Below are 26,607 nucleotides of genomic sequence, written 5' to 3' on the forward strand. Positions count from 1 at the left end.
ATAATATAGTGTTAAGATTTGTGTTATTTAATAAAAATACAGTATATTTAAATAAAAAAACCTGTCTAGATATATTATGTGTATTAAATACTTATGTATCCTAGGGAGATCCTAATCAGTTTAAATTGAATAGTGATCAGGTACTCTCCCTATCTGTTCTGGTGGGCTCACAATCAAATTATGGTACCTGCAAGCCTTTGAAGTGGTGTACATTCAGGTACAGTGGGTCTTTTTCTGTCCCATCAGGGCTCTCAATCTAAGTTTGTAATTGAGACAGTGGAGGATTAAGGGACTTACCTAGGATCACAAGGAGCTGCAATGGGATTTGAACTAGGTTCTATCAATACCTCCCTGGAATGCTTTTCATTATATTTATATTCCTGAAAAGTGGAGAATCTTCTCTATTGTGGTCTGCTTACAGTTTTACTGCAGGAGGAAAAGAGCCTCAGAACCCCGTATGCTGCTGCTGTTAAGCAGACATACTAGAAAGGGTAGAAACCTCACTGGCTCAAAAACCTCCAGTCCCGACCTGATGAATAATAGTATAAACTTTCAATCTGTTTGCATTACAGCCATATAACAGCTGCCTTTTATTCCAAAAAACTTTTATATTTGTGATTGCACAAACTTATCTGAAAAGGGACTTATCTGAAAAGGGACAGCACGATTGAAAAAGTTTCTAAAGTCCCCTGCTATGGGTAGGGGCTTAAGCGTTTGTGCCAATCAGAGACTTAGGCCTCTCTCTGGATACAACCGGGGCTCTGATTGGCCCAGACGCACAAGGCCCCATACATAGGATGGGCCTTAAATAACCTGGGCCAATCAGAGCCTCAGGCCCCTCCCCGATGTATCTCAGGATGCACCGTGGAAGGGAAGGCCCACCATTTTGAAGAGGCAGGCCTGCTGACCTTTGGGAGTAGGCATCCCTCTGGCCAGCCATCTGAAAATAAGGTAAGGGGGAGAGGGTGGGGGTCATTGGAGGCACTGGGGGGATTTTGCATGGTGGCAGGAGAGCATGGCAACTCTCCCGCTGCTGAGCAGGGTTGGTTGTTGGCGGGAGACATTGGGCATCTGTCTCGCTGCCGGGGGGGTGTGTCGTTTGGGTGGGAGATACTGGGCATCTCTCCTGCTGTTGTTGTGTTCCTCCCCCCCCCTGTTTATTCTGCACATGTGCCCATCACTGTAACTAGCGACGGGCACATGCTAATTTAGCGAGTCTTCGCTATTCTCTGCCAACTTCATTTACATGAGCATTTTTTGGAGAATGACTCGCTTTTTAAAAATTGCTACTATAATGGCTGCGATAGCAGCCGGTTGGGGGGTTTTTGACACTTTTTTTGAAAATCTAGGACTCAGTCCTCTAGGAGGTATGGTATCCAGATATTGCTCTTTGTAATTGAGATATCTAACCAAATCCCCACCTTCCTATCCCATTACTACAACTTCCAAAATTCTCCAATGGAGAGCCATCAAAACATATTTATATTCCAACCAATGTGTGACTAATGTAGCACTTATGTTCTGTCAATCTCAGTTTTACTGCATAAGAGGTTCTGGCTACATTAACATAAGCCACAATGGCACTGTATCAAATACACAGTCATCTGGATATCACAGAAAGTATTGTAATTAGTTAAGTAAATATGTCCCAAATTTGGATCCTTCTTTTCAATACTCGTCATGGCTAATTCACCCCATTGATAGCACCCACAGTCTAAATGGATACCTTTTCTCTATTCTTCCTCTCAATTTAGGGACATACTGTAATTACAGACCATTTCTCCAACATTCTTAGATCGTTGAAAGGCAATCACAGGTTATTGAGAAGAAACAGGAACGAATTTCAAAACACTTTAATGCCTGCGTATAATATTCAAAATCTTTCCAGATTTTATTCTCATTTTAAATACTATATTACAATAATGAAATGCAAACTGCATAGATGCTTCTGCCAATGCAGTGAATCAAATGTTAAATAAACTTGGTATATAATAAACATCAAGACATCTTGCTTCTGTTTATATTACAACAAAAGAGATCATTACACATATCATGCTCATAAGTATGTTTGTTTCACTACTTGTTCTGGAAAACCCTGTTGAAGAAATTGTTGCTTCAAAATTAAAGCTTGAGTTTTAAATTCTTTATCAGCAGTACACAATATTCTAATATGCAGAAATTGACTACTGTATATACTCGAATATAAACTGAGATTTTTGGGCCAAAAATGGCCCAAAAATGGAGGTCGTGGTTTATATTTGGGTCCCCAAGTCTGAGCATTCCCCCGCCCCCACACGTTCCAGGCCTCCAATAGGCTTCCTTTAAGCTCAGGTGGTCCAACGGTGAGCTAGGACAGGAGCATTCCTTCTCACGCCTTGGCCAGCCGTTAACTACATCACTTCTCTCCTGCCTCCTGGTTCTGTTGCAGGCCTTCCATGGGCCTGTCTTAAGCCATGGTGGTGCAGTGGTGAGCCAGGACAAGAATGAACCTACTGGTGTCCTGTCCCAGCCAACTGTTAACCACCCCGCTTCCCTCCCACCTCCTAGACCCCTCTACAACATATCTTTTGAACCCTGGTGGTCTAGCAGTGAAGAGAGGTAGGAGCGATTTTTCTTCGCCCCTGCTCCGTGTGGAGCCGCATCAGAAATGGCTGTGCAAGTTCTCAGGGCAGTTTTGCGAGTTTTCATGGTCTTTTGAGAATGCCCTGGGAATTTGCACAGCCATTTCCGACTGCTGCTCCGCAGGGAGCAGGAGCGAAGAAAAATCACTCCTGCCCCGCTTCAATGCTAGACCATCATGGTTCAACAGGTATGTTGGAGAGAAATCCGGAGGCCTGCAATGGGTCCGGGAGGTGGGGTGGTTAATAGCTGGCTGGGACAGGATGCAGGAAGGATTGCTCCTGTCCCGGCTCACTGCTAGACCACCAGGGCAGTGGGCATCGAAGGCTGGGTACAGAGATGGGAAGGAAGGAAAGAGGGCTGGATGCAAGGCAGGGCAATTGAATATAACCCCCCCCCCCCCAGTTTATATTCAAGTGAACCTTTTGCTCCCTTTATTGGGGGAAAAGATTAATTTGATTTATAATCAAGTATATACGGTAATCGGTAAAATTTGTCAAACGGAAAGGGTGAAAATCGTGGAATCAAAGATAATTGTTTTGGTCAGTTGTTTTGGTGCACAATGTAGTAATCAAAGAAGCACTCAACTTAATACAGAGCAGCGGTGGATATTCCAGCTGGATACCATAGCCCCTGGAGGACTGAATGAACAAATAGAATGGATGACATTGGTCTGAGCTGATAGATGGGAGGGATCAGCTATTAAACTGGAAAAATCTGTGTGCAAGAAGTGATATGCTAATTATTTAAGTACAGTATTTGCTCTGTAAAGAGATTACTGTATTTTGTTTTACCACAGGTTGGACAGTGACTAAGTTTTTATTTTTAGGAATCTCTATGCTGATGCAGTTTAGGAAATATGACTAAATGCTATTTGGAAATTGAATAAGTTTGAAAAGAATAAAAAGGAAAAATATATTAAAAGGACTTGTGACAATTGGGAGTGAAGCCATTGCTTTTTGAAACTATAGGCAATTTGAGCCCATTATCTGATGGTCCAATCAAAAATAATTTAAAAATTCTTACTTAGGAGGGTTTGTGCTAATTATACAGATTATTTTATAAAACAAACAGATATTTGCAACTGCCTCAGAGCATGTATAAATTTGTGAGAGCGTTCATTTGCTACTGGGACATTTCTAGGTGCCTATTTTACAGGTATACATCTTTGTTATGTTGCCTTTATTGGGTTAAATGTTTTCAAAATTTTTTTAGCTGCTTGTTAAAAAGATACCGATCTCTGAGTGAAGTTCAACAAGCCGAGGCACTAAGATGCAGGCCTGGATTTACATTCAGGTCTACCAAGTTGTGCATAAGGTGACAAAAAATTGGAGGCAGCAAATTTTCTGACCCTCCATCCACTCCAGAATCCTGCCACCAACGTCTACAACTACTCCTTCTAATAATATGGTAAGCATTTTCTGCTCCGTCCCCTAAGCAGCCCTGCTCCAGACTTCTGAAACCATCTCCTACTGGCAACTCCACTCTAGTAACACTTCTCAGATTGTGGCAATCATGGGGAGTAAGTCTTCATTTACAAGTCCAACCCTAGTCATGCGAGTGTAGGCTTAGTCCCTGTGCATGGTTCAGTATGAAGATCATGATATTGGAGCAGAGGTTCGTGTGTTTGGGGGAGGGGGCAGGGTAGGCTTGCATAACACTGACAATGACTGCGTTTTTGGCAGTGTGTTACTTGTGAGACAAAATAAAGTCTGCTCTACCAGTCTAACATACCGGTAATACTGTGTGTGAGTAACTGAAATTCCCAAAGTCTTTTTTTGACCTGTGTTGTTTGTCTTGATAAGAACATAAGAACATAAGAAGTTGCCTCCGCTGGGTCAGACCAAAAGGTCCATCGCGCCCAACAGTCCGCTCCCGCAGCGGCCCTTCAGGTCCATGACCTGTAAGGTGATTCTTGTCTAAACCCTTCACTCCCCTTTCATAACCTATCTCTACCTCTATCTGTATCCCTCAATCCTCGTATCTTTCAGGAATTTGTCCAATCCTTTTTTGAAACCCCGTTTTGTACAGTAAACACTATACGCTAAGATTGTTTCCTATATCTATTAGTACAATGCCTGCTTTTAATAAAAACTTGAAACTTAACTGAATAGCACTACAAAAATGAGTGGTTTGTTATTGAGCTTGAAGGCTGACTGACTCAACCTTCTGTGAAATCCTGCAATAGCTAAGCCTAGTCCTATCACCAATTTCATTTGGCTCACTTTCAGGCTTTGAGATATCATAGCAATGCGCCTCAGGTGCATCACAACTTCAGTACGACATCGGAAAAGCAGTTCAATCAGCATCCAGGACCGCAAGCTACCTGTTTAATAATATTATAAATCAAACCTATATGTGACTTTGTAATATTCTTTAATTCACTTGCTGTAAAGCACTTTGGTAATAAAACAAAAGGCAGAATATCAAATAAATAAATTTCCTTCACTCAGGCAAAACAGCAGACCAGTAAATTTGGCAGTTGTAGCGTATATTTGCTGGCGATTAATAGCGATTGCACCTGTCTTTTCTGCAAGCATTCTAGGTCCATAGGATGAGAAAAATATTCAGAAACACTTCAGAAACCTGGGTTTCATATTTTATTTAACCCTTTGCAGACTGAAGTCACTGGTCTCCAGCTTCAATTACTATGAATAGTATGGCTGCAAAACCCTAGGCTTCCAGCACAAAAGTGAGCAAAAACAGCAAGTCACGGCCAATGATGCTTCAACAAAATAACAGTCTCTGATTTGCTGCACAGGATGATGAAAATACTTGATGAGATTGGATTATACTGTGCTTATTCCCAAAGGAATGGCTACCTTCCTTTTCCATTCTCCTTCCTTTTCTGTTACAGCCAGGTAATCTTTTACAGTTGTATTCAGCCTCTCCCCCTGTTATGATCTTCAAAGTCTAACACACAAGTGAGAATTTCTCTATTGCTGGGTATTATCAGGAAATTATGAGGGCCCTAAATGGCTCCACATTTTCAGTTAGGGTGGATGGTTCTGCAAAGACATCATTCCAACCTGTGGTGGCAGTCATAAAGGCAAAAAGAATGTCAGGAGTGAATAGGCAGTGAAAAGAAAATAGAAAACACCATTCCGTCATGGTATGTCCACATCTTGAATACTGTATACAGTTCTCATAACCTCCATCTTAGAAAGGGTTGAATAGACCTGGAAAAGGTAAAGAGAAGGGTCACACAGGTCTTGAAACAGCTTCCATACAAGAACTCATCAAGAACAGGACTCTTCAGCTTGAAAAAGAGATGAATGAGGGAAGATATAACAGAAGTATTTAAATAATGAACTATTAAGAACTATTGCAGATTACAAGAAGGGGCATTTGAAGAAACTATCTGGCATCAGGTTTAAAACCAAAAGATGACTACTTTTAAACAATATGCATTCTGCGGAACTCATTTCCACAATGATCTTTAGAATAAATTAGGATCTAAAAGGGATTAGAAAAATGTATGAAGGATAGTTTGATCACTGGCTGCTGAATATAATAGCTGAAGATATCATTATGAGTGCAGTGCATTTCTAAACCAGGACTTTGGAAACTAGGAGGATATGAAAGGGGATGATCACTTTGCACACCTTGTTTCTGAAGTATATTCTCTGCAGGATACTGGATCAGATGGAATTTTCTGATACAATATGGCAGTTTTATATTCTTCTTGCATGCTTTTACTTCAGCTACCCATACACAAGCCACACTAAGACTAAATTGAACATGAAGTGCATGATTTAAGCCTTAGTCATTCCATATATTCCATGGCTTCATGTACTAAGCATTTTGCCACATACAAAAGTTCTGGTTTTGCCAAATGTACTGTCTTAAATTAAATGTGATTACAGCTAATGACAAACAACAGTGTTTTAATCACCAAATCATTCTTTCTCTATATGGAACAGTTCAGTAAGGGATTGCTTAAACAAAATGTTCTAGTTTCTATTACACACATCAGAGGTGCAGTTCATCATAAAAGTATGAGCACACATTTGTGAGCCAGGATATACAGATTCAAATGCTCTCTCTCAATCGCTAAGTTACCAAAAACCCAAGAAAGTGCATAGATCATCCACCTGCAAGTCCAGAAGAGCACTATATCTCACCCTCACTGATGATAAATGCTCTGCAAGCCTGCTGCAATGAGGCAAACTTCCATCCTTACATAATAGATACAACCTGAATGATAACAAAACTGTGGAATGGCATATCTTTTAATCCTACACTCAGTCACCAAGTCATTTGCAATTCTGTCTTCTTGGCTGAACAATATTGGATCCAGACAAGCATTTGGATTCATGACTCATCACAGTAACAGACCATAACATTTTTCTCTTAGGTAAAGTTTGCCCGTATAATTTATGGAGAAAAGAGATAGGGAAGTCATATTGGCAGTGGTGGAAGGAGCCAATTCAGTTCCAGCACCTGCAGCATTCAAGGGGAGGAGTGCTATCTCCCCACCCCTCCTTCAAACTACATCTTTGAACCTTTCTACTTACTGTTTTGATGAAGCATTCACAGTATTTCTAAAATGTTCAAGGATCAAACTTCCTCTAGTTGGTGTTTATCTTTTCACCACATCATACTTCCTGAAAGCTCCTTTTGTGAGCATTTCTGACCATTACCACTAACATATGCTTCCTTCTTAGTGACACAAAGAAAGAAATCTCTGTAATCTACAAAGACAACCTACATCTCCTATGGATCTTTCTTATGCTTTGCACCCTGCCAAAAATATCCACTCTTGTTTCCACCACCAGTCCACTAGAATGGGATTACCCCTGAATTGAGTCATTCAACTTTGATGTTCTCAAATGAAGCCTACAAACATGTGAACTATTTTTAGTAGAGAAATTAGTACAATTTATTTATTGACCATCTTTTTTTTAAAGAAATTAATCCAAAACTGTGTCAAGCAAAGCTGGATACAGACAGAAAATTATAGAGATAAAAATAATTAAATAAAGGAACACTTTATGGCATAGTATACTACTATCTGAGGTCTTTTTTCTTCACTATTTGAAACCAATGTTATCTCTATTGATATAATTGCTAATATGCTTAATCTGTTTTCTGGGTATACACTCTATATTTTTTAAGGTTTTGATAGTATATTACTTACAATGCCCAAACAATACAAATTAAAATATCTTCATAGACAGCATGAGGTGTTAGCAGAGGTGGCACATATATAGAGAGGAGCTTCTTCCTTGTTTCAAATAGCAGCCTTTATTTACAGTCTTCTTAGACCCTCAGCATCACCACTCAGAACTCAAACGTATCACTGTTCTGAGCTTTACGTGGCAAATCGTCACTGGGTCTGCATGTACTATTTTATCATTTATCAAGAGCTTAATTTGTAGTTTTAAATAGTTTACTTAGCTTTATATGCTGTTATTTCTATTAGTAGATGTCTATATAAAGCAGGGTGTCTCAGCCGACATGTTTTGCGGGAACCGCTTTATCAAGGCTTCACCCCCTTTTGCTGTCAGCTTCCTCGAATACTAGAGTATAGATAGAGTAGATAGAGTATTCGAGGAAGCTGACAGCAAAAGGGGGTGAAGCCTTGATAAAGCGGTTCCTGCGAAACATGTCGGCTGAGATAAATTTTCTTCATGCCTTACAGAAATATATCAATCTGATCATCTCAGTAGCAAACAAATTCTTATGCTGTCTTATTGGTTGGAAAAAGAATTAATATCATCATCACCCAGTTAAAAGTTGGTAAATAAAAGTACAAAGAAGTCAAATGATGTTTCAAGGACACAAAAAAGTGAGTGAAATAGCAAAGATTATAAGCATTAAATCATTGATGCTTTATCAAATTGAGCACAAATGGAATGCACTGACTTTTCAACAATATGAAATACCATGCATGTATGAGCAATGAACGTCATGTTTTATATGCGACACATTTTTGGTTGGAGGGATCAAACAAACCAATGTCCAACCCTGCCGCTAAGCTCTCTAATTGCTGATGCTGCATTGCACAAACTAGTTGTTGGGCCTTGGCCCCTGTAGCCTACTCCATTCCACTGCATGTGCTTTATATTATTTTGCTCACTGAGGGGAAAAAACATCGATAAAGGGATCCTGATAATTTCTTCTTATGACATTTGATGAATTTTTAAGTGATACTCTTGGATAAAAGTGTGGCTATCATGTCAGTTCACTTTAAAAGTAGTAAATAGAAACAATTAAAAAAAAAGAAGAAACATTTTTTTGTTGGACTTTTTTTTTTTTTTTTTTAAGTAACATTTGAAGACCATAACTTTTGTTCCTTAGGCCAGGACAATATGATCAAAAGATGACAATACTGTATTAGAATAAATAACTGAAAGATAAAAGCATTTCAATGTTAGTGTCAAGGGAGAGTGACAGTGGGAAGTGAGAAATGGAGAGGCAGATGTGTGATCAGAAGGTCACAAAGTAGTATAATTTTATGGTTTATATTTTGAAAGGAAACCCAGATCATTATTAAGTACTATCTCAGCAGCAGCATTCTCCATGGCAATTTTGTAAGCTAGTCAGAGCCTAAGATTGATTACTTTAAAACTTAATTATTAGATATGGAAGGAGACTCCAGTGCTGGATTTAGTATAGGTCTTATAATAGAATAAAATGGAGAAAATGGCTAAAAAGAAGAGCTAAAAGGATCAGCTGTAAAGGTTAGCACTGTAAACCAGGCATGGATGTTATTTAAAAATACCATTGTGGAAGCCCAGACCAGATGTATTTCACATATCAGCAAAGGTGGAAACGAGAGCCAGCATGGTTAAAAGGTGAAGTGAAAGAGACTATTAGAACAACAAAAAACAAAACACACCATTCCTTTAAAGAATGGAAAAAAGATCCAAATGAAGAAAATAAGAGACACAAGTGCTGGCAAGTTAGATGTAAAGCATTGATAAAGAAAGCAAAGAAAGAATATGAAGAGAAACTTGCAAAAGAGGCAAAAACTCAATTTTTTTGAGGTACATCAGAAGCAGAAAACCTTTGAGGGAATCCGTAGGACAGTTGGATGATCAAGGAGCAAAAGGGGCGCTCAGGGAGGATAAGGCCATAGAGAGACTAGATGAATTCTTTGTTTCGGTCTTTACGGAAGATGATGTAACAGAACTACCTGAACCAGAACTGGTTTTCAAGGGTGATGATGCGGAGGAACTGAAAGAAACCTCAGTGAATCTGGAAGATGTACTAAGCCAAATCAACAAGTTAAAAAGTGATAATCACCTGGACAGGATGGTATACATCCCAGGGTACTAAAAGAACTCAAACATGAAATTGCTGACCTGCTGTTAGTGATCTGTAACCTGTCGCTAAAATAGTCTGTAGTACCTGAAGATTGGAGGGTGGCCAACGTTATACCGATTTTTAAAAAGGGTTCCAGGGGAAATCCGGGAAATTACAGATTGGTAAGCCTGATTTCAGTGCCAGACAAAATGGTGGAAACAATTATTAAAAAAAAAAAAAAAATGAAACGGCTTTTAGACGTATTTAAAAACAGCTTAGGCCTTTTCAATACCACTGTAAGTCCAGAGCTGAAAGGGGCGTTTTAGGAGGTGTGGTGAAGGCGGGATTTGGGCAGGACATGGGCTGGCCTAGACTTAGTCATACTGCAAGTATAACCGAAAGTTTAACGAGACTGCCTAGGCAAAACTTGTTCGAAGTGACTTAGGTCAGTGTTCTTCAACCTTTTTACACCTATGGACCGACAGAAATAAAAGAATTATTTTGTGGACCGGCATCAGCCCACAGACCGGCAGTTGAAGAACACTGGACTAAGTCATGTGCCAGACTCTGCCCATCTCCACCCAATCTCCACCCCAGACCCCGCCCCCATAATAGTACTAATTGTAACACTATTTTTTCCATTCATTTTTCACAGATACACAATATAATCTTATTAACAACACATAATGGTTAACTACAAAATTAAACTACACATAGCACACTGACAGCAGATGTAAATTCTCAAAATTGACATAATTCAATCACTAAATTCAAAAATAAAATCATTCCCCCCTACCTTTGTTGTCTCCCTCCCTCCATGATATGCCTTACCTTCTGGCCTGCTCCCGCCTGGCCATATTATGCTGCCCCTGGTGTTATCTTCAGGCCTGCTCACTCTTCCTTACTGATGCAGTGCACAAAGCTGCAAGCAGCGGCTCCTTGCGCATCCCGTGCTTCATCTGGAAGCCTTCCCTCTGACGTTGCAACGTCAGAGAGAAGGCTTCCAGTTCAAGCGCAGGATGCGCGTAGGAGCCACTGCCCATGGCTTTATGCACTGAATCAGTGAGGAAGGGGGAGCTGACTCGAAGATAACAGCGCATTGATCGCACCGTTGATCGGTGGTTGAAGAACACTGTTTTGGGCATGATACATATGCTGGCCCTGTGGACCAGCAGGAAATTTCTGTGGACCGGCACCAGTCCACAGATCTGTGGTTGAAGAACACTGACTTAGGTGATCTAAAAACAGGTCCAAGTGCCCAGAAAGTATCCAAAATGGCCAGATAACCACTGCAGACACAAAGTATAGACCCCCACACAATACCATAAAAATCAGAATAAAAACGTACATTCCTGCCTCCAGAACATCAGCACCTGGCATAGGAAAGCCTAGTAGAGCTGCACAGAGATGGCTTAAGTAGTCTGGGTGATGGGCTAGTAAACCATAGAGAGAAGGACCCAGGCCCATAAGCCACTCTAACCACTGCATTCATGCCGAAAGATGTGCACCCCTTTAAACCCTATTGTACTGCCATATAGGTGGCACCTGCAGCCATAAGGGCTATTGGGGTGGTAGACATGTTGGTTCTAGTAGGTTTGGGGGGGCTCACCATGACCTATAAGGGAGTTGTGGTGAGATGTTTATGTGGCATTCTTTTTGTGAATTTCACAACAGTGTCCTGTAAGGTGCCCCACTACTCTGTTGCCATGTCTGGGAGTCCAGTCCATCACTTTGCTAATCTCACCCACGTCCAAAAGGTCTTGTTCTAGGTGTTTTTGACGAACAAATTTTTGGATGAGAATGGGGTATAAAGATAGACGACTTAGCGGTCTGGATGATCAAACGACTGGATGTAGAAGACGATTCCCGAAAAAAAGAAATATTTTGGACATATTTTTTGTGAATGGACTTTTGACATGTTCGACTTTGGGCGACTAGCGACTTAGACCCAAAACGAACTTAGACATATTTTTTGATTATGCCCCTCTATGTCACTTAACAATTAATGTCAACACAAAACACGTTAAAACTTCTTAACAGATAACAGAGGCTGTAAGTGAAGGTGAAGCATATAGACAGATACAATAGAGTAAAATGAGATCGAAAAAAGAGTGACTAACATGAAATCAGAAAAACTGCAGGAAAATGATTTCAGCTAGAGGAGGAGTGGATAAGAATGTTTTGCTACAGTATGTGTGTCAGTTTAATAAAATGTAAGGATGGTCGCACCCCCACAATGTTAGGTTGGAGGGGTTAAGCAAAATGCGCACTGACAGACGCCAGGTCCCAGGTTCAGTTCCCTCACAGATGACTCACCAGGAAGTAGAATAAACGAACACATAGCCAGAGGTGTTTGCATAATGAATATATTATAGAAATAGTCTTACAGAAAAGTAATATTTATAAGCATTACAATTAAGCAGAGAGCATTACACTTAAGCAGAGAGCATTACACTTAAGCAGAGAGCAAAGCAGTCTCACTGCCTTACAGAGTCCAGAAGGAAGCATGAAGTTGCAGGGAAAGGCAGAGAGAAAGAGAAAAGGGGGATGGTCTAAGCTTTGTGTTCCATAGATAAAGGGAAGAATAGACAGAGAGAGGGAGAGCCAGAGTGCCAAGCCAAGAGATAGCTAGATAGAAAGAGAGAGAGAGAGGGCCAAGACCCCTCTCCTGATAGCTTGATAGAAGAAGAGATTGATAGCTCCATAGGAAAAGAGATACATTGATAGAGCAGAGAGCAGGCTTTTATACCTTGGAATCTTATTCTGACTAGAGAAAATATTGTATCTCCCAGTATCTTTCTGTTTAGAACTTGCAAACTGTTTGAGACAATGGTCAATTTAATTGACAAAGGAGAGTGTGACATCTGCAAGCATGGTGATGGGATTAAGTCTCTGGCTCGATCTGTGCACCATTGTCCTAAGCACCCTCTTAATCAGACATTAACACCTTTTAGCTAGTCATGATTCAATCAGGGAAACTTAAAACATATCAGGGATACTTAACACAGTCTCCCTGCACTAAGGGTCTATCTGCCCAATGTGCAGCTGGTATTACTTCATGTGCATGACTACCTAGTTAATTGCTTCTTCCATTGAAGGCTTGGGGAAAAGAAGAAAGGTTTACATGTTTCCTGAAGCAGAGATGGATGGTTAAGAGAAGCCTTTCTAGAAGTGTGTCCCAGAGTAGAGGGAATTCTGGAGGCAGCTTGTAGCTAGATGTCACATTGGATTTTTGCAGATGTTAAGATTGCTGCAGATCTTATCATCAGCCCATAATAAAGACCTCATGACAGTGACAGTTACAATAAGATAGGTTTATTAGCAATAAGCAAAAGGCAACTCACATGAAATAGCAAAGTACAGCATATTGGCTATAAGGATAACATACATACGAAATAGCAATCTGATGTTCTTTTGGGTCTGACTCCTCTCTCTTCTCTCCTCGTTATACCCGTCGGCATAATATTTATAGTAGCTTACGGTACCACCTAGTTACAGATTATATCACATTCATCATTTTTATTGGCTATATGGTGTATACACTTATCATGGAGCCATACTGAAGCGTGACGTCACCTGGTGCTAAAACTGACCTTTCTATATTTCCCTGACAAATGCATTCCCAATACTAAGGCTAATAACTTCAGAGAGCAAGCCCCCACCTTCCTGAGTTACACTGTCCTTCACTAGTACTTCTTAGGAGGACCTCGTATCATGTATTGTACTGTTCTGAAAAGTCCCAAAACAGTGATGTCATAGTCAGGAGATCTGACTGCTAGTTTCTGGAGCAAAGGTGAATCTCTCTCTTACTGGTAAAGAGGAAAATGACTGCTTAGAAGTTTGAATTCATATGCACAATGTCTCTCTTAGAAATATAACTATTTGGGGTTCTCAGGGGTCTTCGCCTACAATATATGCAGGTCACCTGCTTGCGTCTTCTTCCGCCTACATTTTCATACTTATAATTCTGCAAGTTCATTTTTCAATTCTATCAGCACTCTGGGATGTATACCATCGAGTCCAGGCAATTTGCTACTGTTCAATTTCTCAAATTGACCAATGACATCTTCCAGTGTTACAGAGATTTGTTTGAGTGTCTCCGATTCATCAGAATTAAATACCATTTCTGGCATCAGTAACTCCACTTCCTCAGAAAAGACCAGAGCAAGGAATTCATTTAATCTCTCCACTATGGCCTTGTCTTCCCTGACATAACATAAAAATTTATTTCTAGAATGCAATACCATTATGTTCTATGTGGTTTAAAAAACAGAATTTAAAAAACCTGCACATATACAGTTGAATGTAATACAGCCCCTTTCATCCCTTGTTCATCTAGCAGTCCAATTGTAAACCAGGCATGGATGTTTTTTAAAAATACCATCATGGAAGGCCAGACCAGATGTATTCCATGTATCAAGCAAAGGTGGGAAGAAGAGGAAACGAGAGCCGGCATGGTTAAAAGATGACGTGAAAGAGGCTATTGGAGCTAAAAAAAAACATCCTTTAAAGAATGGAAAAAGGATTTGAATGAAGATAATAAGAAGAAAAATAAGCACTGGCAGGTTAGATGCAAAGCATTGATAAAGAAAGCTAAGAAAAAATATGGAGAGAAACTTGCAAAAGAGGCAAAAATTCATAACAATTTTTTTAGGTACATCAGATGCAGAAAACCCGTGAGGGAATCTGTGGGACCGCTGAATTATCAAGGAGCAAAAGGGGCATTCAAGGAGGATAAGGCCATAGAGGAGAGACTGAATGAATTCTTTCCTTCAGTCTTTACAGAAGAAGATGCAAGAGATCTACCTGGAACTGGAAATAGTTTTCAAAGGTGATGATGCGGAGAACTGAAAGAAATCTTGGTGAATCTGGAAGATGTACTAAGCCAAATCGACAAGTTAAAAAGTGATAAATCACCTGGACCGGATGGTATACATCCCAGGGTACTAAAAGAACTCAAACATGATATTGCTGACCTGTTAGTGATCTGTAACCTGTCGTTAAAATCGTCTGTAGTATCTGAAGATTGGAGGGTGGCCAATGTTACGTCGATTTTTAAAAAGGGCTCCAGGGGAGATCTGAGAAATTACAGACCGGTAAGCCTGATTTCAGTGCCGGGCAAAATGGTGGAAATAATTATAAAAAATAAAATTATGGGGCACATAGACAAACATGATTTAATGAGATGGAGTCAGAATAGGTTCATCCAAGGGAGATCTTGCCTCACCAATTTGCTTGACTTCTTTGAAGGTGTGAAAAAAATATGTGGATAAAGGTGAGACAGTTGATGTAGTGTATCTAGATTTTCAGAAAGCTTTTGATAAAATTCCTCATGAGAGGCTCTTGAGAAAATTAAAGAGTCATGGGATAAGTGGTAAAGTTCAGTTGTGGATTAGGAATTGGTTATCTGATAGAAAACAGAGGATAGGGTTAAATGGTCATTTTTCTCAATGGTGTAGAGTAAACAGTGGAGTGCCGCAGGGGTCTGTACTGGGACCGGTGCTATTTAACTTATTTATAAATGATCTGGAAATAGGAACGATGAGTGAGGTGATTAAATTTGCAGATGACATTAAACTGTTCAAAGTTGTTAAAACGCATGCGGATTGTGAAAAATTGTAGGTGGACCTTAGGAAATTGGAAGGCTGGGTGTCCAAGTGGCAGATGAAATTTAATGTGGACAAATGCAAAGTGATGCATATTGGGAAGAATAACCTGAATCACATTTACTGAATGCTAGGGTCTACCTTGGGGATTAATGCCCAAGAAAAGGATCTGGGTATCATTGTAGACAATATGATGAAGCCTTCTGCCTAATGTGCGGCAGTAGCCAAAAAAGCAAACAGGATGCTAGGAATTATTAAAAAAAGAGATGGCTAACAAAGCTAAGAATGTTGTAATGCCCCTGTATCGCTCCATAGTGCGACCTCATCTGAAATATTGCATTCAATTCTAGTCTCCTTATCTCAAGAAAAATATAGGGCTCCTTTTACTAAGGTACACTAGCGTTTTTAGCGCATGCTAAACGAAAAATACTAATGCAAGCTCTATGGAGGCAATAGTGTTTAGTGTGTAGCATGCTCTAAATCCGCTAGCGCACCTTAGTAAAAGAAGCCCTTAGTGGCACTAGAAAAGGTTCAAAGAAGAGCAACCAAGATGATAAAGGGGTTGGAACTCCTCTCGTAAGAGGAAAGACAAAAAAGGTTAGGGCTCTTCAGCTTGGAAAAGAGATGGCTGAGGAGAGATATGAGTGAAGTCTGCAAAATCCTGAGTGGAGTAGAACGGGTACAAGCGGATTGATTTTTCACTCCATCAAAAATTACAAAGACTAGGGGACACTCAATGAAGTTACAGGGAAATACTTTTAAAACCAATAGGAGGAAATTTTTTTTCCCTCAAAGAATAGTTAAGCTCAGGAACGCATTGCCAGAGATTGTGGTAAGAGTGGATAGCGTAGCTGATTTTAAGAAAGGTTTGAACAATTTCCTGGAGGAAAAGTCCATAGTCTGTTATTGAGAAAGACATGAGGGAAGTCCTGGATCGGTAGCATGGAATATTGCTACTCCTTGGGTTTTGGTCAGGTACTAGTGACCTGGATTGATCACCATGAGAACAGGCTACTGGGCTTGATGGACCATTTGTCTGACCTAGTAAGACTATTCTTATGTCTCCTTCAGGGCTCCCTTTTATTCCCTCTTCTTTTTAATATTTATCTTTCCTTTTTGGAACTAAGATTAGCAGATTTATATATCAAGAATTATAGTTATGCAGATATTATAATTGTTACTCTGCTTGGATGCCCAATTAGATACGTTGAATACACCCTTTATGGTTAAAAAACTGCAAAAGGCCATAAATTCTCTTAAACTGGGATGTGCCCCAGGTCCAGATGGTTATTCTGGAGAATTCTTTAAAGTACTGCAGGTTGCTTTGGTTGGACCCCTTTTGCAGTATTATGCAATAGTATTACAGGGGGGTGCTTTTCCTACTCATGCAAATTTAGCTACAATTTTTTTTTTATTTATTCAATTTTTCTATACCGTTCTCCCAGGAGAGTTCAGAATGGTTTCCATGAATTTATTCAGGTACTGAAGTATTTTTCCCTGTCTGTCCCGGCGGGCTCACAATCTACCTAATGTACCTGTTGCCTAAGCCAGGGGCAGATGTGGCCTCGGTGACTGCATACAGGCCTATTTCCTTGTTAAATGTAGATATTAAGCTGTTTTCCTCACTTTTGGCATCCAGGCTGGCCACAATTCTCCCAGATTTGATTGCTGTGGATCAGTTGGGCTTCGTTCGGTGCTGCCAGTCGGTCCTGAATGTTCGTAAATTGCTCTTGGCTATGGCCTATTGTCAACACCATGAACTTCCCTTGGTTGCGGTTAGTCTGGACGCTGAAAAAGCTTTTGACAGGATTTTGTGGCCTTTTTTGTTTGGGGTTCTCTCACATCTGGATATCCATGGGATATTTCTGCAGACTATACGGGCCCTGTATGCCACCTTTCAAGCATGTGTATTGGTTAATTGGGTTTGGTCCCCCTCCTTTCCCATCACCTGGGGCACTAGACAGGGGTGTCCCCTCTCCCCACTGCTTTTTCTGTTAAAGCTGGAACCGCTGCTATTAATTAGGAGGTCCCCTGGGATTTGGGGGTCCCCATGTCGGATGTCCAGGTCAAGACACTGGCTTTTGTTGGTCCTTATGGAGCTGGGAGAGACCCTGCCGGCTTTACTAGATCTTATATCATTATTTGGTACTTTCTCAGGCTTTACATTGAATCACCATAAGTCGCAGGTACTCTCCCATGCTCCCTGAGGTGCGGGAGGCTTGGCGGGGTCCCTTCCCTCTGCAATGGTCTTCAGATCACATTAAATACGTGGGGGTCTTTATTCCCACTCAATATCTCGACTGTATGCCCTCAATGAATCTCCATTATTTCATGACACTGCTGTGAAACTGAACCTTTGGAGGGCTCTATGTATTTCAAATGTTGCCAATATTTTTGAAGATTTGTGATGAACGGAAGTTGAAGAAATGTTTGAAGTCTTATCTGTGGCAGGGAAGGAGGGCAAGACTTCCTTATTCTATAATATGTACTCCTGCTGTCTATGGAGGGCTGGGACTCTTGAATGTCAGATACCTTACTGTTGCTTGTGCCATGCGACATGTCAGCGATTGGTATCATGCAGCTGAGGACTTCACAGCCACTAACCTGGAATTGTCGTTCATGACAGACACACATTTCAGCTGCTACTTGCATGTGATGGGGTTTAGGTCGCCACCTATTCTTTTAATTTCTCATATCCTTCCCACTGCAATGGCTGCTTGGCGCTGGATCAACAGAAGACATCACTTTTCCTCAAAGACCTCTCCATATCTGACTATAGCGCACAATCCTCAATTTCTGGTGGGAACTTCTTCTCCAGCCTTCTGTAACTGGGCACGTAAAGGAATTTACTATCTTTTTCATGTTCTGACAGAGGAAGGCCTTATGAAGCCCTTCTCTGACTTACAGAGGGAATATTCACTATCTCCTCGGAATGTTTTCCCCTATCTACAACTTTGCCATTATGTTGGTAGCCTGGAATGGACAGATTTAACAGAAGATGTCCAGAAGGAACTGGGATTTCTTTTCACCTTACAGACACAGCTCCACTTTTGGCTTCTGGAGCTGGGACATTTCCACTGGCCAAAATCCAAATCCAGTCACTGACTGGAGTTGAGCTTCAATATTTTACAACTTATTACTATATTTATTTTTCTGCAGTTTAAGCCTTTAAATTAAAAATTTAAATCCTAGTAAGCAAATAGATGTCAGTACAGCAGATACTTGCTGCTGCTTTGTGGCTCAGAGTTGCATGCTGTTAGACCACTAGTGCTGCTTTGCATAGAGCAACACGGCCCCCCCTGGTTTCAGAATGTGCTTGCAGAAGCTCAAGAGGCTGTGCTTGGGAGATTTGTTATAGCAGTTTGCATTGGCTGAAAAGGAAATGTTATTGTAAAAAACAAACAGCTGGCAATCATATACTTCTTACTCAGTATATACCATTCTTTTGAATGAGCACAGGTTCAGATCTTTCCAAAATTCCTGTTGTGTGTGGGTTTTTTTAAAAATCGATTCTGATAAAGTATCCTCCAGTTTCTAGAAGTGAACAGCTAACAGAGTAAATTTTTACCATTACTCAATGGACAGGTAAGACTTTGCATCCACCCATGATTTTTCTCACTGCCCAACTGAGTTTACAGCACCCACATACAGTAGGGCGAAGATTCTGTGCAAGACCATTTATTGACTAAGAATTTGTAATATAAGGACATAGGTGGATTTTGTAAACCTTTATATGCTCATATACATGTTTTTGTTGTTTAGTCAATTTTGGATAACTATAATTGGAAATTGCATTGAAGTGTTTTGCAGTGTGATACATAAACTTAACAACAAATTTATAGAAATAAAAAAAACACATGGCAGAAGCCAGTTATTTTTCATTATTATATAACATAACATTTTTATTTTTATTTCACAAAACCTTCCAGTTCTGTGCAGATAACAAAATAAGAAAAACTGTACAATCACAATCAAAACATATCAACCAGCCATCATGATTTCCCAAGAAATATTTGAAACAAATAATCTAATATAATCTTCTACTTGTGCGTCGCTCATACCCATAACTATACAGCAGGGGTAGGGAACTCTAGTCCTCGAGAGCCGTATTCCAGTCGGGTTTTCAGGATTTCCCCAATGAATATGCATTGAAAGCAGTGCATGCAAATAGATCTCATGCATATTCATTGGGGAAATCCTGAAAACCCGACTGGAATACGGCTCCCGAGGACCAGAGTTCCCTACCCCTGCTATACAGGTTCAAGGCAACTGTAAAGAGAGGTAAGAGGGGAGAGAAAGAGGAGGGAGAGAGAGGATGTCTTTAGTAGCTTTCTAAAATGAAAATACGAAACAGAGTTAAGTATTAATGGGTGAAACTCAGATTCCTAACTAGCTAGAGGCCTGATAAAGTAATCACCCTTGATATGTCTTGGAAACAGAGTAAGGGAAATATAAAAAAGCACCAATTAAACTGTGACTGTATAGGACAGGGGTGGGCAACAAGGGCCGCAATCCAGTTGGGATTTCAAGATTTCCCCAATGAATATGCATGAGATCTATTTGCATGTACTGCCTCAACTGAATGCAAATAGATCTCATGCATATTCATTAGGGAAATCCTGAAAATCCAACTGGATTGCGGCCCTCATTGCCCAACCCTGGTATAAGAGTAAAATAAATAAACTGGTCTATTAGATAATTTGGTAGCAAACCATACAACACTCTATAGCAGTGGTCTCAAACTCAAACCCTTTGCGGGTCCACATTTTGGATTTGTAGGTACTTGGAGGGCCGCAGAAAAAATAGTTAATGTCTTATTAAAGAAATGATAATTTTGCATGAGGTAAAACTCTTTATAGTTTATAAAACTTTCCTTTAACAGTTAAAAGGAAAGATATATAAACTATAAAGAGTTTTACCTTATGCAAAATTGTCATTTCTTTAATAAGACATTAACTATTTTTTTCTGTGGCCCTCCAAGTACTCTATTTTTTTCTGCAGCCCTCACATTTAAAGTTTAATATCTTTTCTTTCTCAAAACTGACACATTTCAATCACTATATTGAAAATAAATCATTTGTTGGCTGGTGGCTTTAGTTTTCTGTGCTTTTAACTATGTTTCCAGGGCCTTCTTGTCCTTTGACTGTTTTTCTCTACATCACTTTCTGCTTTGCATCCATCTTTGGCATTAACTTAATATTCAATTTTTCTGCTTTCTTTTCAAAATCTACGCTTCCATGTCTTACCTTCCCTTCCTATCTCTCTCTTCTTCCGTCCTATTTCCATGGTCTGACATCTCTTTCCTTCCTTTCTCTCCCTCCCTCCTTCCTTCCTTCCTTTCCCCTGGTCTGGCATCAGTCTCCTTCCCTCCCCCCTGTCCTGGCATATCTCCCTCCCCCTCCATGGTCTGGTATCTCCTTTCCTTCCCTCCCTCCCATGAACTTGGCACCTCTTGTTCTTCTCCTCTCCCTTGTCTTCCTTCTCCTTCCTTTCCTCTCTTTCCCCAATTGGGTGCAGCAGCAACAGAAGCAGCATTTCCCTTCCCCCTTTCCTGTGCAGCAGAGGCATTTCTCTTCCCCCTTCCCTCCCTCTCCCTTTCCCTATCCCTATACAGCAGCAGCAGCATTTCCCTTCCCCCTTTCCTGTGCAGCAGAGGCATTTCTCTTCCCCCTTCCCTCCCTCTCCCTTTCCCTATACAGCAGCAGCTTTCCCTAGGGTCCCCCTTTCCTATGCAGCAGCATTTCTCTTCCCCTTTCCCTTCCTTGTGGAGCAGCAGTGTGTCTGGCCGGCTCAGTCGATCGTTCGGTTCAAAGCCGCGGGTGGTGGCTCCTCGTGAGATCTGCGCCTGAAGCCTCTCTGATATTCCGATGCAGGAGTGGATAGCGCGAGGAGCCGCCACCCGCGGCTTTGAACTGAACGATCGACTGAGCCGGCCAGACACGCTGCTGCTCCACAAGGAAGGGAAGGGGGAAGAGAAATGCTGATGTGGATGGCGCCAGGAGCCACCGCCGGCTGCAGCTTTGACTGGAAAAATCAACTGCAGCAAGGGAGCAGTTGATTATCACATCCAGACTGCGGGCCGCAAAATAGCACCTGGAGAGCCGCATGCGGCCCGTGGGCCACGTGTTTCAGACCGCTGCTCTATAGCAAAAACAACTGAATATAAAAATAACCTGTGCTTCCACTGGGAGACAATATAATTCATGAAGGTAAGGCATTATTGTTCAATTCTGCCCAAATTAAAAATTAAGCAAACAGCTGAGTTCTGAATCAAAGTGAGCCTTTTAAAATGCTTCTTACAACCCGCTAGACCAGTGTATCTCAAACTGTGTGCCGAGGCACATTAGTGTGCCTCCTGAGATTCCAAATGTGTCGTGGCACACTGAGGAGGAAGAGATGCATCTGCCAGCTAACTTCCCTACGTGGTATAGCGCCAGCACTGCCCAATTCGCCGAAGACCTGCATGTTTTCCCCTTCTCTCTCGTGTCTTCTGGCTTCCTCCCTTGCCTCACCTTTAAAGCTAATTACAGCAGACTTCAGAGGTTCACCGGTAGGTAAAATGATTTTATTTTCAATATAGTGATTGAAATGTGTCAGTTTTGAGAATTTATATCTGCTGTGTAAATTGTGTGTTTATGAAAAATGAATGGAAAAAATTGAGTTACAATTAGTAAAGGGGATGGGATCTGGGGCAGAGCTTGGTTGGGCCTAGGGAGATCTGTGGTTGGGGTATTCAGTTGATATTTGTTAGACTTAGGGGGTACTTAGCTTGAAGTAGTTGAGAAACACTGCTGTTGAGAATCAGCTGGCGCCAGTGCCTCTCCTTCTCTCCAGGACTCTTCCCTGCTGGCACCCCCTACTGGCGTCTCAGGGCCCAACTAGAGGCCTCTGCACATATGCAGACATCGACGTAATGATGTCATGCATATGCGTGATGGCAATGTCCGCGCACTTCTGGGTGCCTCAAGCCGTGGTCACTACCTTTAGTGTGCCCCGGCTCAAGAAAGTTTGAGAGAAACTGCGCTAGACTATATTACAATAGTCAAGTGAGAACGGTACCAAAGACTACACCAAAAGCTGAAAAGCTGATCATTCAAAACAACTCCGAATGGAACGCAAGTCCCATAGAGTATAAAAGCATTTATGAACCACAGAGTTCACTTGAATTTGCATTGTTAAATTTCGAGCTAAAAATAGTCCCAAAGATTTCAAAACAGGTTCTCTAGTATATACCGTACCATTCAAATGGAGACAATCTTGGGTAAGTTTAGATGGGAGGTGAAAAGAAAAAATTTCGTTTGAGGAGGGAGTTTTAACTTAAAAGACAGCATCCAATTCTCGACTGTCGATATCACTGAAGCAATCTGATATTGTTTGATGGAACCGAATCCAATGACAAGACAACCACAATATCATCTGCATAACTGTATAATTTAATGTCCGTAATAAGACAATTTTGTTCCCAATGAATATAAATATTAAAGAGAAATGGTGAGAGTGGTGAACCCTGAAGTACATTGTAGGGATTATTCCAAGAATGAGAAAGACCACCACTTGACCGTAACCGGTAAGACTTGGAATGCAAACCATTTTGATAGACTTGCCCAGACACTCCTATAAAATCAATACAGCCAAGCAGTTTCTAATTTAATCTTCAATTTATATACTGGGTCATTTCCCGAAGGCAGCTCGACTCGGTTCACAAATGGATTAAGATAAGAGTAATATAAAATACTAGTTTTTCAGACCGTTACATTAACAGATGCTAGAATAGATGTATGTGTCTGTCTTTCTTTCTTTTGCTCTCTCTCCTTAGCCCGTTTCTGTATTTCTGTCTGTCTTTCTTTCTTTTTCCTCAGCTGTCCAGCACCACCCCTTACCTACTCCCCCTGTCCATTCTCCCTTCCTTTTACCTCCCACTGTGTCCACCACCACCCCTTCACTGCTCCCCTTATCCAGCAGCAGCCATTCTCCCTTTGTTTTACAACCCCCCCTGTCCAGCAGCAGTAAGCCTCCCTTCCTTTTTATTCCCCGCCTTCCCCCCTCTCCCTCCTCCCCCTTTGCCCTGTTTAGGAGCAGCTTCCACTACATCACATGAGCTCCCTTTGCTCTCCTCTGCTTGCTTCTCCCCCCCACCCCCCCATGCACCTGTGACAGCCTGGGCGCTCTCTCCCCTCTACCATTCCAGCTGGAGCTGGTCTGGATTAGGGAAGGCTGGACCCGCTGATCTCCACCGGGCGAGAACAAACTGGAAAGAGAGCAAAAGAGGAATTTTTAAAAAACCAAAACCCGGCACTTTCTTTACTGATGGACAGCTGGATATAACTTGATTGTGAATTGCTCTCTGGGTTGTTGTTTTTTTTAATCTCTTTGCCGGTTTGTCTGCATATGGGGCTTTTTTTTTTTTTTTAAATTGGGCATTTTTTTGGTGGGTAGAATAAAGCCGAAGTTGGTGACCTGATGTAGAAGAAAACGGTTTGGGGGGATGCTGCTCCTTTTCCGCGGTCTGTGATAAGGTTCCCGGAAGCGTGTTACCTACTGCGTGTTCCCCTTGGGCTATTGCTGTTTTGGTTCTGGATGCGGGATTCAGGCCCTGTTTTTCTCCGCCCCTGGAGCTTTACAATGGACCTCAGCCGGGTTGGGAGCAGCCGGCGCTCCGGATCGGCCCTTTAGGACTGGATCCTCGCCGGACAGCACAGGACTCTGCTCCCCCCAACCCCTTGCCCAACCGGACACCATGAAAGCTGCTAAGAAGGGCAGCTGTGCCGGAGGGAGGACGGAGGAAGCAAAAGGTGCAGATGTTTCCTGATGTGAACCGGGATTTTGATTTATTTCTTTGGGGAGAGAGCTGCGAGTGTGGTGCCGATTTTAATTTTGAATGTGCCACAGTGGCTCCCCATAACCATAGCATGAAAAATGCAAAAAACATGAATTAAATAGCCTCATACCAATCCATCCCCCTTAAATAACTTACATTAAATACCCATTAAACATGTACCCGCAGAAACCTCGGAATCCTTGCAGCGGCGCAAGGTGGAGAGCAGGGAGGCTTGTCTGGCGCGCATGCGCACTCCTATCGGCCACATCCCGACAGATCAAATCTCAGGGAACACGCGGTAAGAGTGCGCATGCACACTTAGCATTTTATTATTATAGATAAGCCTAAAAAGGAAATGCTATTAATGCAACATTTCCAAAAAACAACACTGATAGTTAAGATTAAGGTATAAAACTGAATAAAAACTGAAAGAATAAAATATACCATTACTGCGACACTTCAGTAGGTAAGCCTTTAAGATATTGTGTGAACAGCCAAGTTTTTAAATCTTTCCGGAATTGTTGCTGACCTATCAATCTGACAGTCAGGAAGTCAATTCCAAATTTCTACCAGTTTAAACGCCATAGAATTACTAAGCTTCCCAGCATATTTGAGTCCTCTAAAAGAGGGAAATGATAATTTTTATGTATGTTATGATCTGCCAGGTCATAAGTGATCCAAAAGTGAAGAATCAGAAAATAATATTAAATATTGAACTAAGGCCAGTACTGGGCAGACTTACACGGTCTGTGTCTGTATATGGCCGTTTGGGGGAGGATGGGCTGGAGAGGCCTTCAATGGCTGGGAGGGTTTAAATGGGATGAAGTAGGTTTTAATGGAGATTTCGGCAGTTGGAACCCAAGCACAGTACCAGGTAGAGCTTTGGATTCTTGCACAGAAATAGCTAAGAAGAAAATCTTTAAAAAATTTAAATTGAATCAGGTTGGGCAGACTGGATGGACCATTCAGGTCTTTATCTGCCGTCATCTACTATGTTACTATGTTATGTTACTGTGTTACATTGATCTGAAACCAGACTGTGAAGAATGCAAAAAGTTAAACCAATAATCCAACATATACAACAATAATTGGACATATACAACAACCCCACCCCAATCAATTTAACAAAAAATGGTATCAAAGCTATGGGCCTGTAATTGGACATCAAATCAATTGGTTCTTTGCGATTCTTTACAATAGGAGTAATAACATTATGTCTATGATCAACAAGGAACCTGCCAAAACGTAACATTTCCTGCAACCAATTAAAGAGGTCTCTATGAAATTTAAAAATACTTGTTTCAAATATTTTAGAAGTACAATGTGGATACTGTGGGTACAGGTATCGATACAAGTGTGGGGAATAGGGAGTGCATGAGTACAGGGAAGTTACAAAGGGTGAGGTTAGTCATGACGTTCTGTTGCGCGGTGCGGAAACCAATGGCTTTGGTCTTGGTGGCGTTCAGTTTCAATTTGTTGACAGTTGCCCAGGTTTGGATTTTTGCTATATTGTTTGAGATTTTTTCAGCATTCAGTGCAAAACACAATTACCTAATTCAGAGGTACAAAACTGAAGTAGATGGCAAAAAAAAACAACAAACAAACCCTCAGACAAGGTGATCTGCTTTAAGTCCAGTAAACACAGCATTCAGTGCAAAGCACAGTTAGGCAAGATGTTCCTTGTGGGCATACAGTTCAGGCACAAAACTAAAGTAGATGGTAAAAAAAACCCTCAGGAAAGGTGTTCTGCTTTAAGCCCAGTAAACACTGATGATGTCAGTGGGCAGAGCCAACCAGACTATTGACAAGGTAGAAACTTCAACATTCAGTACAAAGCACAGTTAGGCAGAATGTTCCTTACAGGCACACAGTTCAGGCACAAAACTGAAGTAAATAGTGGCTCTCTCCTGAACCCCCCTACTTTTGGCATTGGAGGAATCGACTCCATGAACTTATGGGCTGGGAGGCCCGTTTGGCCTGTTCTTCGCGTCGCCGGAGCAGAGACTTTGTTAACACTTGGACTCCATACTTGAACGTTTTGTCCCCTGAAAGTCGTAGCCGTATCCTGAACAGCCTCCACCTTTGATTCCGTACATCTGTTTGCCATTGATTCTCCATGTTTGAGAGTTGTATGTTCTCTGGGTGGGTGGGGGAGGGCGGGGTGGGGGAGTGGGGATTTCTCTCTGTGGGGTGGGGGTGTTGCTTTGATCGTGGAGGACATCAGAGTCCAGTCCTCCGCGGTTTTTGGTTGAAATTGTATGTCATGTTTTCTACTACTGTTGTACTTGCTGTTGTCCTTGCTTAATAAAATAG

General features: G+C 41.3%; 1 protein-coding gene across 12 annotated transcripts in view; it reads right to left on the reverse strand.

Moving 5' to 3' along the window:
- Positions 1–26,607, reverse strand: part of EPS15L1 (epidermal growth factor receptor pathway substrate 15 like 1) — a 395,592-nt gene that overhangs the window by 33,505 nt on the left and 335,480 nt on the right. The window contains exon 24 of one of the 12 annotated variants that reach the window (XM_033956494.1): positions 2,588–5,798. The exons of the other annotated variants lie outside the window; for them this stretch is intronic. Coding sequence (XP_033812385.1) covers positions 5,779–5,798 — 20 coding nt within the window. The 3' untranslated portion in view covers positions 2,588–5,778. Of the gene's footprint in view, positions 1–2,587; positions 5,799–26,607 lie in introns of those variants that run through there. 12 annotated transcript variants of the gene reach the window in all.

The sequence above is a fragment of the Geotrypetes seraphini genome, chromosome 8, assembly GCF_902459505.1.
Source record: "Geotrypetes seraphini chromosome 8, aGeoSer1.1, whole genome shotgun sequence".
In the NCBI taxonomy this organism is placed as follows: Eukaryota; Metazoa; Chordata; class Amphibia; order Gymnophiona; family Dermophiidae; genus Geotrypetes; species Geotrypetes seraphini.